Raw genomic sequence first — 19,336 nt, 5'->3', positions numbered from 1 at the left:
ATACTGCCTCTATATACAAGAATATAACTACTATAATACTGCTCCTATATACAAGAATATAACTACTATAATACTGCCCTCTATATGCAAGAATATACCTACTATAATACTGCCCCTATATACAAGAATATAACTACTATAATACTGCCCTCTATATGCAAGAATATAACTACTATAATACTGCCCCTATATACAAGAATATAACTACTATAATACTGCCCCTATATACAAGAATATAACTACTATAATACTCCCTCTATATACAAGAATATAACCACTATAATACTGCCCCTATATACAAGAATATAACTACTATAATCCTGCCCCCTATATACAAGAATATAACTACTATAATACTGCTCCTATATACAAGAATATAACTACTATAATACTGGCCCCTATATACAAGAATATAACTACTATAATACTGCCCCTATATACAAGAATATAACTACTATAATACTGCCCCCTATATACAAGAATATAACTACTATAATACTGCCCCTATATACAAGAATATAATTACTATAATACTGGCCCCTATATACAAGAATATAACTACTATAATACTGCTCCCTATATACAAGAATATAACTACTATAATACTGCCCCTATATACAAGAATATAACTACTATAATACTGCCCCCTATATACAAGAATATAACTACTATAATCCTGCCCGTATATACAAGAATATAACTACTATAATACTGGCCCCTATATACAAGAATATAACTACTATAATACTGCTCCTATATACAAGAATATAACTACTATAATACTGCTCCTATATACAAGAATATATAACTACTATAATCCTGCCCCTATATACAAGAATATAACTACTATAATACTGCCCCCTATATACAAGAATATAACTACTATAATACTGCTCCTATATACAAGAATATAACTACTATAATACTGCCCCCTATATACAAGAATATAACTACTATAATACTCCCTCTATATACAAGAATATAACCACTATAATACTGCCCCTATATACAAGAATATAACTACTATAATACTGCCCCTATATACAAGAATATAACTACTATAATACTGCCCCTATATACAAGAATATAACTACTATAATACTGCTCTTATATACAAGAATATAACTACTATAATACTGCCTCTATATACAAGAATATAACTACTATAATACTGCTCTTATATACAAGAATATAACTACTATAATACTGCCCCTATATACAAGAATATAACTACTATAATACTGCTCTTATATACAAGAATATAACTACTATAATACTGCCCTCTATATGCAAGAATATAACTACTATAATACTGCCCCTATATACAAGAATATAACTACTATAATACTGCCCCTATATACAAGAATATAACTACTATAATACTCCCTCTATATACAAGAATATAACCACTATAATACTGCCCCTATATACAAGAATATAACTACTATAATCCTGCCCCCTATATACAAGAATATAACTACTATAATACTGCTCCTATATACAAGAATATAACTACTATAATACTGGCCCCTATATACAAGAATATAACTACTATAATACTGCCCCTATATACAAGAATATAACTACTATAATACTGCCCCCTATATACAAGAATATAACTACTATAATACTGCCCCTATATACAAGAATATAATTACTATAATACTGGCCCCTATATACAAGAATATAACTACTATAATACTGCTCCCTATATACAAGAATATAACTACTATAATACTGCCCCTATATACAAGAATATAACTACTATAATACTGCCCCCTATATACAAGAATATAACTACTATAATCCTGCCCGTATATACAAGAATATAACTACTATAATACTGGCCCCTATATACAAGAATATAACTACTATAATACTGCTCCTATATACAAGAATATAACTACTATAATACTGCTCCTATATACAAGAATATATAACTACTATAATCCTGCCCCTATATACAAGAATATAACTACTATAATACTGCCCCCTATATACAAGAATATAACTACTATAATACTGCTCCTATATACAAGAATATAACTACTATAATACTGCCCCCTATATACAAGAATATAACTACTATAATACTCCCTCTATATACAAGAATATAACCACTATAATACTGCCCCTATATACAAGAATATAACTACTATAATACTGCCCCTATATACAAGAATATAACTACTATAATACTGCCCCTATATACAAGAATATAACTACTATAATACTGCTCTTATATACAAGAATATAACTACTATAATACTGCCTCTATATACAAGAATATAACTACTATAATACTGCTCTTATATACAAGAATATAACTACTATAATACTGCCCCTATATACAAGAATATAACTACTATAATACTGCTCTTATATACAAGAATATAACTACTATAATACTGCCCCTATATACAAGAATATAACTACTATAATACTGCTCCTATATACAAGAATATAACTACTATAATACTGCCTCCTATATACAAGAATATAACTACTATAATACTGCTCCTGTATACAAGAATATAACTACTATAATACTGCTCCTATATACAAGGATATAACTACTATAATACTGCCCCCTATATACAAGAATATAACTACTATAATACTGCCCCTATATACAAGAATATAACTACTATAATACTGCCCCTATATACAAGAATATAACTACTATAATACTGCCCCCTATATACAACAATATAACTACTATAATAATGCTCCTATATACAAGAATATAACTACTATAATACTGCCCCTATATACAAGAATATAACTACTATAATACTGCCCCCTATATACAAGAATATAACTTTTTATAATACTGCTCCTATATACAAGAATATAACTACTATAATACTGCTCCCTATATACAAGAATATAACTACTATAATACTGCCCCCTATATACAAGAATATAACTACTATAATACTGCCATCTATATACAAGACTATAACTACTATAATACTGCCCCCTATATACAAGAATATAACTACTATAATACTTCCCCCTATCTACAAGAATATAACTACTATAATACTGCCCCTATGTACAAGAATATAACTACTATAATCCTGCCCGTATATACAAGAATATAACTACTATAATACTGGCCCCTATATACAAGAATATAACTACTATAATACTGCTCCTATATACAAGAATATAACTACTATAATACTGCTCCTATATACAAGAATATATAACTACTATAATCCTGCCCCTATATACAAGAATATAACTACTATAATACTGCCCCCTATATACAAGAATATAACTACTATAATACTGCTCCTATATACAAGAATATAACTACTATAATACTGCCCCCTATATACAAGAATATAACTACTATAATACTGCTCCCTATATACAAGAATATAACTACTATAATACTGCTTCCTATATACAAGAATATAACTACTATAATACTGCCCCCTATATATACAAGAATATAACTACTATAATACTGCCCCTATATGCAAGAATATACCTACTATAATACTGCCCCTATATACAAGAATATAACTACTATAATACTGCTCCTATATACAAGAATATAACTACTATAATACTGCCCCCTTATATACAAGAATATAACTACTATAATACTGCTCCTATATACAAGAATATAACTATTATAATACTGCCCCCTATATACAAGACTATAACTATAATACTGCCTCCTATATACAAGAATATAACTACTATAATACTGCCCCCTATATACAAGAATATAACTACTATAATACTGCCTCTATATACAAGAATATAACTACTATAATACTGCCCCCTATATACAAGAATATAACTACTATAATACTGCCCCTATATGCAAGAATATACCTACTATAATACTGCCCCTATATACAAGAATATAACTACTATAATACTGCCTCTATATACAAGAATATAACTACTATAATACTGCCCCCTATATACAAGAATATAACTACTATAATACTGCCCCGTATATACAAGAATATAACTGCTATAATACTGCCTCCTATATACAAGAATATAACTACTGTAAGGCTGGGTTCACACGTGGCGGAATTTCACTTAAATTCCGCTGCGGACACTCCGCAGCGTTAATCCGCAGCGGAGCCGTTTGTCCATTGACTTACACTTTAATTTAGCAGTGTTCGTTTTGACGAGGTGTAAAATTCCGCTGCGGAGCATAGGCTGCGGAGCGGAATTTGGTGTCCGCAGCATGCTCTGTCTGTTGCGGAGCAGTGGCGGACTCATGGCGGAATTTCTCCATTGACTTCAATGGAGATTCTAAGTTCCGCAATGAAGTCCGCAGCTGTCATGCACATGTCATGTGTGCTGCGGATGCGTCTTGCTTTTTTAACTTGACATTTCTTCATTCTGGCTGGACCTATGTATTTCTAGGTCTACAGCCAGACTGAGGAAGTCAATGGGGCTCCCGTAATGACGGGAGCGTTGCTAGGAGACGTCAGTAAATAGTCACTGTCCAGGGTGCTGAAAGAGTTAAGCGATCGGCAGTAACTGTTTCTGCACCCGGGACAGTGACTACCGATCCCAATATACATGTATCTGTAAAAAAAAATGAAGTTCATACTTACCGAGAACTCCCTGCTTCTGTCTCCAGTCCGGCCTCCCAGGATGACGTTTCAGTCTAAGTGACGGCTGCAGCCAATCACAGGCTAATAACAGGCTGCAGCGGTCACATGGACTGCCGCGTCATCCAGGGAGATCGGGCTGGATGCCGAAGGAGGGACGCGTCACCAAGACAACGGCCGGTAAGTATGAAATTCTTTGACTTTCACAAGGGAAAGTGCTGTCCCTTCTCTCTATCCTGCACTGATAGGGAGAAGGGAAGTACTTTTCCCGCAGTCCGCAGCAGCTAGTCCGCATCAATTTACTGCACATTTTGGGCAGATCCGCAGCAGAATCTGCAACGCAGATTCTGTGCGGCATTGATGCGGACAGTTGCGGAGGAAATCCGCCACGTGTGGTCATGCCCTCATACTGCTCCTATATACAAGAATATATAACACTGCCCCCTAGGCTGTGTTTCGGTCACTTCTGCAGGTTTGCAGAGATAAGAATATCGGTCAGTCTATAGATAATATATCCACAATCTATACAGGAGGGGGAGCCAGTCACAAATCAGTTGTCATGTTTATATCTATAGAATGGATAAAAAGTTGTCACAGCCCCGCCCCATAGTGACAATTCTTTTCTGTTTTACCCCAGACCTCTCTATAGCTATAAGCCCTGACACTGGATATATAACACCCCCTCCTCAGGCTGGGTTCACACGACCTATTTTCAGACGTAAACGAGGCGTATTATGCCTCGTTTTACGTCTGAAAATAGGGCTACAATACGTCGGCAAACATCTGCACATTCATTTGAATGGGTTTGCCGACGTATTGTGCAGACGACCTGTTATTTACGCGTAGGGGCCCCTGTATAACAGAAGGCCAAGAGCCCATCCAACTACACTGTAAACCACGGGCTGTGGTGGGACCCCCAGTATTTAGGAGTGAGACCGGCAAAGGATGTGAAGGATTGTAAAGGCCGCATTCACCGAAACTGTCTAATAGAGAAGCTGGTCGTAATGACCATAGTAACCAATCACGGCTCAGCTTTCATTTCTTGCACTGCCCTGGGAAAATGAAAGCTGCATTGTGATTGGTTGCTATGGACAACAAGTCCAGTTTTTCCATTAGTTTTGATGAATAAATGTGTGTCTATATAATATATATATATAATACATACACAATCACATACACAATTACATACACAATCACATACACACATTCATTCATCAAAACTAATGGAAAAACTGGCCTTGTTGTCCATAGCAACCAATCACAATGCAGCTTTCATTTTCCCAGAGCAATGCAAGAAATGAAAGCTGAGCCGTGATTGGTTACTATGGTCAATACGACCAGCTTCTCTATTAGACAGTTTTGGTGAATAAATGTGGGTAAATATTGTGTGTATATATTTTGTGTGTGTGTCTAAATATTCAGATCGTTGCTCAGGTGTCTCATGTGTCTGCAGGGACGGAGAACGTGCTGAGAGTCTGTGCGGAGGAAGGGATACAGTACCTGGTCTACACCAGCAGCATGGAGGTCGTAGGGCCCAATATACATGGAGATCCATTCTACAGGTAACGCATGCTACTACACCTGCAGCCCGTCTCCTACACCTGCAGCCGCTCCTCTTATATCACTCCAGCACTATTATATCCTCCAGAGACATTACATCATATGTGTGACTGATATCAGCCGCTCCTCTTATAACACTCCAGTACTATTATATCCTCCAGAGACATTACATCATATGTGACTGATATCAGCCGCTCCTCTTATATCACTCCAGCACTATTATATCCTCCAGAGACATTACATCATATGTGTGACTGATATCAGCCGCTCCTCTTATATCACTCCAGCACTATTATATCCTCCAGAGACATTACATCATATGTGTGACTGATATCAGCCGCTCCTCTTATAACACTCCAGCACTATTATATCCTCCAGAGACATTACATCATATGTGTGACTGATATCAGCCGCTCCTCTTATATCACTCCAGTACTATTATATCCTCCAGACATTACATCATATGTGTGACTGATATCAGCCGCTCCTCTTATATCACTCCAGTACTATTATATCCTCCAGAGACATTACATCATATGTGTGACTGATATCAGCCGCTCCTCTTATATCACTCCAGTACTATTATATCCTCCAGACATTACATCATATGTGTGACTGATATCAGCCGCTCCTCTTATATCACTCCAGTACTATTATATCCTCCAGAGACATTACATCATATATGTGACTGATATCAGCCGCTCCTCTTATAACACTCCAGCACTATTATATCCTCCAGAGACATTACATCATATGTGTGACTGATATCAGCCGCTCCTCTTATAACACTCCAGTACTATTATATCCTCCAGAGACATTACATCATATGTGTGACTGATATCAGCCACTCCTCTTATATCACTCCAGTACTATTATATCCTCCAGAGACATTACATCATATGTGTGACTGATATCAGCCGCTCCTCTTATATCACTCCAGTACTATTATATCCTCCAGAGACATTACATCATGTGTGTGTGACTGATATCAGCCGCCCCTCTTATATCACTCCAGTACTATTATATCCTCCAGAGACATTACATCATGTGTGTGTGACTGATATCAGCCGCCCCTCTTATATCACTCCAGTACTATTATATCCTCCAGAGACATTACATCATGTGTGTGTGACTGATATCTGCCGCTCCTCTTATATCACTCCAGCACTATTATATCCTCCAGAGACATTACATCATATGTGTGACTGATATCAGCCGCTCCTCTTATAACACTCCAGTGCTATTATATCCTCCAGAGACATTACATCATATGTGTGACTGATATCAGCCGCTCCTCTTATATCACTCCAGTACTATTATATCCTCCAGAGACATTACATCATATGTGTGACTGATATCAGCCGCTCCTCTTATATCACTCCAGTACTATTATATCCTCCAGAGACATTACATCATATGTGACTGATATCAGCCGCTCCTCTTATATCACTCCAGTACTATTATATCCTCCAGAGACATTACATCATATGTGTGACTGATATCAGCCGCCCCTCTTATATCACTCCAGCACTATTATATCCTCCAGAGACATTACATCATGTGTGTGTGACTGATATCAGCCGCTCCTCTTATAACGCTCCAGTACTATTATATACTCCAGAGACATTACATCATATGTGTGACTGATATCAGCCGCTCCTCTTATAACACTCCAGTACTATTATATCCTCCAGAGACATTACATCATATGTGTGACTGATATCAGCCGCTCCTCTTATAACACTCCAGTACTATTATATCCTCCAGAGACATTACATCATATGTGACTGATATCAGCTGCTCCTCTTATATCACTCCAGTACTATTATATCCTCCAGAGACATTACATCATATGTGACTGATATCAGCTGCTCCTCTTATATCACTCCAGTACTATTATATCCTCCAGAGACATTACATCATATATGTGACTGATATCAGCCGCACCTCTTATAACACTCCAGTACTACTATATCCTCCAGAGACATTACATCATATGTGACTGATATCAGCCGCTCCTCTTATATCACTCCAGTACTATTATATCCTCCAGAGACATTACATCATATGTGACTGATATCAGCCGCTCCTCTTATATCACTCCAGTACTATTATATCCTCCAGAGACATTACATCATATGTGTGACTGATGTCAGCCTCTCCTCTTATATCACTCCAGTACTATTATATCCTCCAGAGACATTACATCATATGTGTGACTGATATCAGCCGCTCCTCTTATATCACTCCAGTACTATTATATCCTCCAGAGACATTACATCATATATGTGACTGATGTCAGCCGCTCCTCTTATATCACTCCAGCACTATTATATCCTCCAGAGACATTACATCATATGTGACTGATATCAGCCGCTCCTCTTATAACACTCCAGTACTATTATATCCTCCAGAGACATTACATCATATGTGACTGATATCAGCCGCTCCTCTTATATCACTCCAGCACTATTATATCCTCCAGAGACATTACATCATGTGTGACTGATATCAGCCGCTCCTCTTATATCACTCCAGCACTATTATATCCTCCAGAGACATTACATCATATGTGACTGATATCAGCCGCTCCTCTTATATCACTCCAGCACTATTATATCCTCCAGAGACATTACATCATATGTGACTGATATCAGCCGCTCCTCTTATATCACTCCAGCACTATTATATCCTCCAGAGACATTACATCATATGTGACTGATATCAGCCGCTCCTCTTATAACACTCCAGCACTATTATATCCTCCAGAGACATTACATCATATGTGACTGATATCAGCCGCTCCTCTTATATCACTCCAGCACTATTATATCCTCCAGAGACATTATATCATATGTGACTGATATCAGCCGCTCCTCTTATATCACTCCAGCACTATTATATCCTCCAGAGACATTACATCATATGTGACTGATATCAGCCGCTCCTCTTATATCACTCCAGCACTATTATATCCTCCAGAGACATTACATCATATGTGACTGATATCAGCCGCTCCTCTTATATCACTCCAGTACTATTATATCCTCCAGAGACATTACATCATATGTGACTGATATCAGCCGCTCCTCTTATATCACTCCAGCACTATTATATCCTCCAGAGACATTACATCATATGTGTGACTGATATCAGCCGCTCCTCTTATATCACTCCAGCACTATTATATCCTCCAGAGACATTACATCATATGTGTGACTGATATCAGCCGCTCCTCTTATACCACTCCAGTACTATTATATCCTCCAGAGACATTACATCATATGTGTGACTGATATCAGCCGCTCCTCTTATATCACTCCAGTACTATTATATCCTCCAGAGACATTACATCATATGTGACTAATATCAGCCGCTCCTCTTATATCACTCCAGTACTATTATATCCTCCAGAGACATTACATCATATGTGACTGATATCAGCCGCTCCTCTTATATCACTCCAGCACTATTATATCCTCCAGAGACATTACATCATATGTGTGACTGATATCAGCCGCTCCTCTTATATCACTCCAGCACTATTATATCCTCCAGAGACATTACATCATATGTGTGACTGATATCAGCCGCTCCTCTTATATCACTCCAGTACTATTATATCCTCCAGAGACATTACATCATATGTGACTGATATCAGCCGCTGCTCTTATATCACTCCAGTACTATTATATCCTCCAGAGACATTACATCATATGTGTGACTGATATCAGCCGCTGCTCTTATATCACTCCAGCACTATTATATCCTCCAGAGACATTACATCATATGTGTGACTGATATCAGCCGCTCCTCTTATAACACTCCAGTACTATTATATCCTCCAGAGACATTACATCATATATGTGACTGATATCAGCCGCTCCTCTTATATCACTCCAGTACTATTATATCCTCCAGAGACATTACATCATATGTGACTGATATCAGCCGCTCCTCTTATAACACTCCAGCACTATTATATCCTCCAGAGACATTACATCATATGTGTGACTGATATCAGCCGCTCCTCTTATATCACTCCAGCACTATTATATCCTCCAGACATTACATCATATGTGACTGATATCAGCCGCTCCTCTTATATCACTCCAGGACTATTATATCCTCCAGAGACATTACATCATATGTGACTGATATCAGCCGCTCCTCTTATAACACTCCAGCACTATTATATCCTCCAGAGACATTACATCATATGTGTGACTGATATCAGCCGCACCTCTTATATCACTCCAGTACTATTATATCCCCCAGAGACATTACATCATATGTGTGACTGATATCAGCCGCTCCTCTTATATCACTCCAGTACTATTATATCCTCCAGAGACATTACATCATATGTGTGACTGATATCAGCCGCTCCTCTTATAACACTCCAGTACTATTATATCCTCCAGAGACATTACATCATATGTGACTGATATCAGCCGCTCCTCTTATATCACTCCAGTACTATTATATCCTCCAGAGACATTACATCATATGTGTGACTGATATCAGCCGCTCCTCTTATATCACTCCAGTACTATTATATCCTCCAGAGACATTACATCATATGTGACTGATATCAGCCGCTCCTCTTATATCACTCCAGCACTATTATATCCTCCAGAGACATTACATCATATGTGACTGATATCAGCAGCTCCTCTTATAACACTCCAGCACTATTATATCCTCCAGAGACATTACATCATATGTGACTGATATCAGCCGCTCCTCTTATATCACTCCAGCACTATTATATCCTCCAGAGACATTACATCATATGTGACTGATATCAGCAGCTCCTCTTATAACACTCCAGTACTATTATATCCTCCAGAGACATTACATCATATGTGTGACTGATATCAGCCGCTCCTCTTATATCACTCCAGCACTATTATATCCTCCAGAGACATTACATCATATATGTGACTGATATCAGCCGCTCCTCTTATATCACTCCAGTACTATTATATCCTCCAGAGACATTACATCATATATGTGACTGATATCAGCCGCTCCTCTTATATCACTCCAGCACTATTATATCCTCCAGAGACATTACATCATATGTGACTGATATCAGCCGCTCCTCTTATTACACTCCAGCACTATTATATCCTCCAGAGACATTACATCATATTTGTGACTGATGTCAGCCGCTCCTCTTATAACACTCCAGTACTATTATATCCTCCAGAGACATTACATCATATGTGACTGATATCAGCCGCTCCTCTTATATCACTCCAGCACTATTATATCCTCCAGAGACATTACATCATATATGTGTGACTGATATCAGCCGCTCCTCTTATATCACTCCAGTACTATTATATCCTCCAGAGACATTACATCATATGTGTGACTGATATCAGCCGCTCCTCTTATAACACTCCAGTACTATTATATCCTCCAGAGACATTACATCATATGTGACTGATATCAGCCGCTCCTCTTATATCACTCCAGCACTATTATATCCTGCAGAGACATTACATCATATGTGACTGATATCAGCCGCTCCTCTTATAACACTCCAGTACTATTATATCCTCCAGAGACATTACATCATATGTGACTGATATCAGCCGCTCCTCTTATATCACTCCAGTACTATTATATCCTCCAGACATTACATCATATATGTGACTGATATCAGCCGCTCCTCTTATAACACTCCAGTACTATTATATCCTCCAGAGACATTACATCATATGTGACTGATATCAGCCGCTCCTCTTATATCACTCCAGCACTATTATATCCTGCAGAGACATTACATCATATGTGTGACTGATATCAGCCGCTCCTCTTATATCACTCCAGTACTATTATATCCTCCAGAGACATTACATCATATGTGTGACTGATATCAGCCGCTCCTCTTATATCACTCCAGCACTATTATATCCTCCAGAGACATTACATCATATGTGACTGATATCAGCCGCTCCTCTTATAACACTCCAGCACTATTATATCCTCCAGAGACATTACATCATATGTGTGACTGATATCAGCCGCTCCTCTTATATCACTCCAGCACTATTATATCCTCCAGAGACATTACATCATATGTGACTGATATCAGCCGCTCCTCTTATAACACTCCAGCACTATTATATCCTCCAGAGACATTACATCATATGTGACTGATATCAGCCGCTCCTCTTATATCACTCCAGCACTATTATATCCTCCAGACATTACATCATATGTGACTGATATCAGCCGCTCCTCTTATATCACTCCAGTACTATTATATCCTCCAGAGACATTACATCATATGTGTGACTGATATCAGCCGCTCCTCTTATATCACTCCAGCACTATTATATCCTCCAGACATTACATCATATGTGACTGATATCAGCCGCTCCTCTTATATCACTCCAGTACTATTATATCCTCCAGAGACATTACATCATATGTGTGACTGATATCAGCCGCTCCTCTTATAACGCTCCAGCACTATTATATCCTCCAGACATTACATCATATATGTGACTGATATCAGCCGCTCCTCTTATATCACTCCAGTACTATTATATCCTCCAGAGACATTACATCATATGTGTGACTGATATCAGCCGCTCCTCTTATAACGCTCCAGCACTATTATATCCTCCAGACATTACATCATATATGTGACTGATATCAGCCGCTCCTCTTATATCACTCCAGTACTATTATATCCTCCAGAGACATTACATCATATGTGTGACTGATATCAGCCGCTCCTCTTATATCACTCCAGTACTATTATATCCTCCAGAGACATTACATCATATGTGTGACTGATATCAGCCGCTCCTCTTATATCACTCCAGTACTATTATATCCTCCACACATTACATCATATGTGTGACTGATATCAGCCGCTCCTCTTATATCACTCCAGTACTATTATATCCTCCAGAGACATTACATCATATGTGACTGATATCAGCCGCTCCTCTTATAACACTCCAGTACTATTATATCCTCCAGAGACATTACATCATATGTGACTGATATCAGCCGCTCCTCTTATATCACTCCAGTACTATTATATCCTCCAGACATTACATCATATGTGACTGATATCAGCCGCTCCTCTTATATCACTGCAGCACTATTATATCCTCCAGACATTACATCATATATGTGACTGATATCAGCCGCTCCTCTTATAACACTCCAGCACTATTATATCCTCCAGACATTACATCATATGTGTGACTGATATTAGCCGCTCCTCTTATATCACTCCAGTACTATTATATCCTCCTGATATCAGCCGCTCCTCTTATAACACTCCAGTCCAGCTCTGCTCATTTAGTGGTCTTCGAGCTCCTGCAATGTTCCTCCAAAAATCAGGATTCAAGGAAATTCCACTTTAAAATGGCCCATGAGATGCTATTCCGGGGTTAACACAAGTTGTGCTACGTGTAAATGACAAACCCTGGTCTCAGCCAATTAGAAGAGGGGGCTGATGTGATATGTGATTTAGGGTTAGTGGCCCTTTAAGTAGTTTACAATAATCCAGGGGCCCCTTTTAAAATAAAGCCCTAAATGCTGCGGCTCCTATAGGCCGAGGACTTGAGGTTGACTGTCCTGTCGTTGTTGCAGGGGTAATGAGGACACAGAATATACCGTATACCACAACCAACCGTACCCGCTGAGCAAGTCCAAAGCCGAGAAGATGGTGCTGGAAGCAAATGGGAAGAAGGTAATACCGTGCGCCGCCTGTAGGGGTCAGGACATTTTGTTTATGATGTGATCGCAGGATAGCGAGTGGATAATTTGTGTTTCGCATGCAGATTGAGGGCGGGAAGACCCTTTACACGTGTTCGCTGCGTCCCACAGGGATCTACGGCGAGGGACATGAGCTGATGAGGCAGTTTTATCAGCAGGGACTGAGGCTGGGACGTCGGATGTTCAGAGCCATCGCTCCATCCACAGAACACGGCAGAGTTTATGTCGGTAAGAACGCGGTTATAGGACCGAACTATATAAATGTTCCTCCTCGGCACCCGTACTGCACAACTCCTCTTCTGAACATCATTTATAATGAAGTACCTTCTACTTCATACATCATGTGCTATTCTCCAGTCCCAACCAGAGCTGCAGCCACAATTCTGCTGTTACATTCTATCTTATACTAGTCACACCCTGAGCTGCAGCCACAATTCTGCTGTTACATTCTATCTTATACTAGTCACACCCTGAGCTGCAGCCACAATTCAATATAACATGTCACAGGTCTAAAACAGGTTATATTATATTTTAGTGGGAGTTGTAGAGACTGTTAGACTCCAGTAACATCCGGAGCTGCAATCACCATTCTGCTGGTTTTCTCAAGCTTTAGAACCTGATATCTGCATGTTGCCCCCTGATGGTTCTATTCGCTTGACCTCCTTCAACCCTGTTTTCCGTCTCCCGTGCAGGTAACGTGGCCTGGATGCATCTCCTTGCTGCCCGCCAGTTGCAGGAACGCCCGTCTGCTTTGGGGGGAGAGGTGTATTTCTGCTACGACAACTCTCCATATAAAAGCTACGAAGACTTTAATATGGAATTCCTGTCTGCCTGCAGGTTTCGGATGGTCGGGTCTCGCCCGCTGGTGCCTTATTTCCTACTCTACTTGCTGGCACTGTTTAATTCACTTCTGCAATGGCTTCTCTACCCCTTCTGCACCTACGCCCCGATACTCAACCCCTATACCCTGTCAGTGGCCAGCACCACATTCACCGTGCAGACAGACAAGGCGCAGAGACACTTTGGATACAAGCCGCTGTTCAGCTGGGAGGAGAGCAAGCGGCAGACAATATCCTGGATGAGGAGCTTCGAGGAGGTGGAAAAGAGCCGATGAGGACGCTAACAATAACGAGGCGTCACCCATCACCCACTATACAGTACAGATAACGAGGCGTCACCCATCACCCACTATACAGTACAGATAACGAGGCATCACCCACTATACAGTACAGATAACGAGGCGTCACCCATCACCCACTATACAGTACAGATAACGAGGCGTCACCCACTATACAGTACAGATAACGAGGCATCACCCACTATACAGTACAGATAACGAGGCGTCACCCATCACCCACTATACAGTACAGATAACGAGGCATCACCCACTATACAGTACAGATAACGAGGCGTCACCCATCACCCACTATACAGTACAGATAACGAGGCGTCACCCACTATACAGTACAGATAACGAGGCGTCACCCACTATACAGTACAGATAACGAGGCGTCACCCATCACCCACTATACAGTACAGATAACGAGGCATCACCCACTATACAGTACAGATAACGAGGCATCACCCACTATACAGTACAGATAACGAGGCGTTACCCGTCACCCACTATACAGTACAGATAACGAGGCGTCACCCACTATACAGTACAGATAACGAGGCGTCACCCACTATACAGTACAGATAACGAGGCGTCACCCACTATACAGTACAGATAACGGGGCGTCACCCACTATACAGTACAGATAACGAGGCGTCACCCACTATACAGTACAGATAACGAGGCGTCACCCACTATACAGTACAGATAACGAGGCGTCACCCATCACTCACTATACAGTACAGATAACGGGGCGTCACCCATCACCCACTATACAGTACAGATAACGAGGCGTCACCCATCACCCACTATATAGTACAGATAACGTGGTGTCACCCACTATACAGCACAGATAACGAGGCATCACCCACTATACAGTACAGATAACGAGGCGTCACCCATCACTCATTATACAGTACAGATAACGAGGCGTCACGCACTATACAGTACAGATAACGAGGCGTCACCCACTATACAGTACAGATAACGAAGCGTCACCCTCTATACAGTACAGATAACGAAGCGTCACCCATCACTCACTATACAGTACAGATAACGGGGCGTCACCCATCACCCACTATACAGTACAGATAACGGGGCGTCACCCACTATACAGTACAGATAACGAGGCGTCACCCATCACTCACTATACAGTACAGATAACGGGGCGTCACGCACTATACAGTACAGATAACGAGGCGTCACCCACTATACAGTACAGATAACGAAGCGTCACCCTCTATACAGTACAGATAACGAAGCGTCACCCATCACCCACTATACAGTACAGATAACGGGGCGTCACCCATCACCCACTATACAGTACAGACATCACAGATCCATCATTCCAAATAGTTTTATTCAGGGGGGACATTTCTTACAGGTCACAAGTCCAAAAAGTCACAAAACGCGTCTGCACCTCCTGAGCTCCTGGAAACGTTTACATGTCGGAGTCTGAATGTTATTTCATGTTCAACTTTTAATTTAGTCGAATTGATTCCCGAGAGGTTCACACCACAAACCACAGGAACCTCGAGGACTGAGAATTGAAGGTGCTAAATCACACAAGGAAGGAATCATTTATTATTTCAAATATTTGCCTCCCTCCAGGGACAAGTACTTTCACTTTAGTCACATAACCCTATAGGCTGCAGTACCACTCCCAACCTATAGGTCTGCTGTCTATGATTAACCGTCTCATGAAAAGCACAGCACCACCTACAGGCTGGCATCAGAATAGAAAAAAACATAAAATAACATAAATCTGTTTACAGCTATCAACCGTTCTCTTATAATATATAAAGCCCCCCCCCCCGATCATTATAAGCTGCTCCTGTATAACGGCCTCTACACCGGTCCTTATATTTCCATTCATATATTTTATATCTTGTATCATCTTGGAATTCTGGCTCTAGATGTAGTCAGACGTCTATTGAGTGAGACCCCACCCCTGTTCCTTATATTACTGCTATTCTGCGGCTTATTATGGGGTCCGGGGGCACACGTAGACATATAATGATGAGCAGGGAACACCTCATTTACAGGGTACAATGTAGACACAATTTGGTGGGACGGCAGAGACCCTGACTCATGAACACTCCTGTATGGAGCCGGGCGCTATATTAGAGTTTTATATGACACAGGTTTCTTGGGAGACCCCTTTAAAGGCTTTTTTTTTTTACTTTAGACAACCCCTTTTAATTAAAGTGGTTCCCAGTTATGGACAATTCCTATTTTTCAGAATGGTCCCCTAATTAAAAGATGATCACAAAGTTCCCCCGCTGTTGTGTCCTCCAGCGATCAGCTGTGGAGAAACCGGGCAGTAAGTGTTCCGTTTCCCAGCAGCGCCACCACAGGAGGAATTAAGTATTACACAGTGTCCATTCATATCAATATGCTGTGTGTGTAATACAGGACAGGACGTGTCCTCCAGAGAGAGAGAGACGCTCCATGTAACCGCTCTCCACACTGGATCCTGAACAGAAGACCCCCCCTCTATTACCTCAGAAGTCCCTAATAGGGATATGAAAATAAGTATTGTAAACCAGACAACCCCTTTAAGCAAGTTCCCCTGCTATTAGTTGATAGAGGGGTGCCCCCCATGACCAGCTGGCATGGCCGCTTGGCATCTGACCATTTCCTCTGTGGTATCTATGGAATGAATAGTTGTCTGTGTAATGTGAAGGTGCGGGGTCCTCCAAAGCGAGAGCTGCTATGACCAAGAGGGGGTCCTAATCATGGGAAACCCCTCTATGAACTGTATGCCCTGAAGAGGGGTTGTCCAAAGGTGATTACCCCTTCCTGGATCAAGAATGGATGAGACCAAGGCACATATATGTGGATAAAGGACCGAGCCTAATGGACATGAAGTATGGGGGGTCATTAAACTGTCTGAGGGTGCCCCTTACGAGTTGGAGTAGGAAAGTGAAGAGGCCCAGTGAGCTGGAGCAGAGCTCAACATGTTTCTACGAATTGAAGGGAACGTTCACCTTTGGACTCATTTCTATCTAAACAAGTCCAACATTCTGCACTAAATATTTCCATTACTTACTGTTGTCGATATCTGAGCTCTATTGCCCTGATACAGAGCTCCAAATCCCCTCCGCAGACAAGAGTTACATGATACAATTCTGTCTGCTTACAGCCACCACTAGGGGGAGCTCACTACACACTGTATGTACATTCTACTCAATAGTAAATCTGTATGCAGTGAGCGCCCCCTAGTGGTGAAATATCATGCAAAAATAAATCTATGCAGGGGATTTGAAGGTCTGTACTAGAAAAACGCTGCTCTGACCAGTATGAAGGTATATTAATCGCTACAAAATGTTGATCCTAAAAATGGGGTTTAAAGGTGAAGATTGACTTTAAGGGATTTTCAAGGTCCTGATACGGATTGAGCAGGTTAAATATTGGGGCGATAATTATCGTTATTCGTACATTTCAAGGGACTACGGGAGGAAGATACACAATGAGTTTACATCTGCAAGTTTATAATATAATGTATGTTAATTTATTAGTAATTTTTTGTATTAAATATCGTATTTTAATAAATTATAACAATTAATGAGTCGAGTTGTTGGTAAATTAAAGAGAAGGTAAACGGAAATCCCAGGAGACGGATGATTCGCATTTATCGAAATCCGTACAGCGAGAAGGCTCCGACCTACTGAGCCCAATGCGAGAGGCGCAGCCATATTGTTCTCTGGGCGATGACGCCATCTTGTGGTCATTGTGTGAACTGCCATTTCTATGTAAACGCCAAACAATTATCACTCGTAATCGTCTAATGGAGGCGTTTATAGCAAATAACCAGGTATCTGCCCCCACCGGAGGCTCCACGCCTGCCTTTATTATGGGGGTTATTTTGTAATATGACATTTTGTAGCATAGGATCCACAAAATGAAGACACAATAATGCAAAAGTTTAAATTTACTGTAACAAAATAATATTTCGTCACATAATGACCCTCCATACCACAAAATAATAATCTATGCTACAAAATAACAAGCTATGGTAATAAAAAGTCCTCTATGACGCATGGGTTCATGAACAGGACCTGAGGTACGGGCCGGAGGGGTCACAGAATGGGCCGAATTCCTCCCACTTTATTATTTGTAATGATTTTTTAAATATGGAATCCATAGGTAACGCTGGATAGTGACAGAAATGTTGGTTCAGCCGTCAGCTTTGTTCCCCGAAATCACCCATTAAAATTCATCTCGGCCAAACTAACATGTTGTGTCTATGGAGTGTAGGAGATAAGCAGCTGCCAGACACCTCTGATGTCACTTATCTCCAATAAAC

At 40.1% G+C, this 19,336-nt stretch overlaps 1 protein-coding gene across 1 annotated transcript in view; it reads left to right on the top strand.

Moving 5' to 3' along the window:
• HSD3B7 (hydroxy-delta-5-steroid dehydrogenase, 3 beta- and steroid delta-isomerase 7) overlaps window positions 1-18,595 on the top strand; it is a 54,520-nt gene extending 35,925 nt beyond the window's left edge. The window contains exons 4-7 of the mRNA XM_075830918.1: window positions 6,049-6,157; window positions 13,785-13,884; window positions 13,976-14,138; window positions 14,603-18,595. Of these exons, the coding sequence (XP_075687033.1) occupies window positions 6,049-6,157; window positions 13,785-13,884; window positions 13,976-14,138; window positions 14,603-15,024 (794 nt within the window). The 3' untranslated portion in view covers window positions 15,025-18,595. The remainder of the gene's footprint in view (window positions 1-6,048; window positions 6,158-13,784; window positions 13,885-13,975; window positions 14,139-14,602) is intronic.
• The last annotated feature ends 741 nt before the right edge of the window (window positions 18,596-19,336 follow it).

This window comes from Rhinoderma darwinii, chromosome 6 (assembly GCF_050947455.1).
Source record: "Rhinoderma darwinii isolate aRhiDar2 chromosome 6, aRhiDar2.hap1, whole genome shotgun sequence".
Taxonomy (NCBI): Eukaryota; Metazoa; Chordata; class Amphibia; order Anura; family Rhinodermatidae; genus Rhinoderma; species Rhinoderma darwinii.
This window is presented reverse-complemented; position numbering and strand designations above follow the sequence as displayed.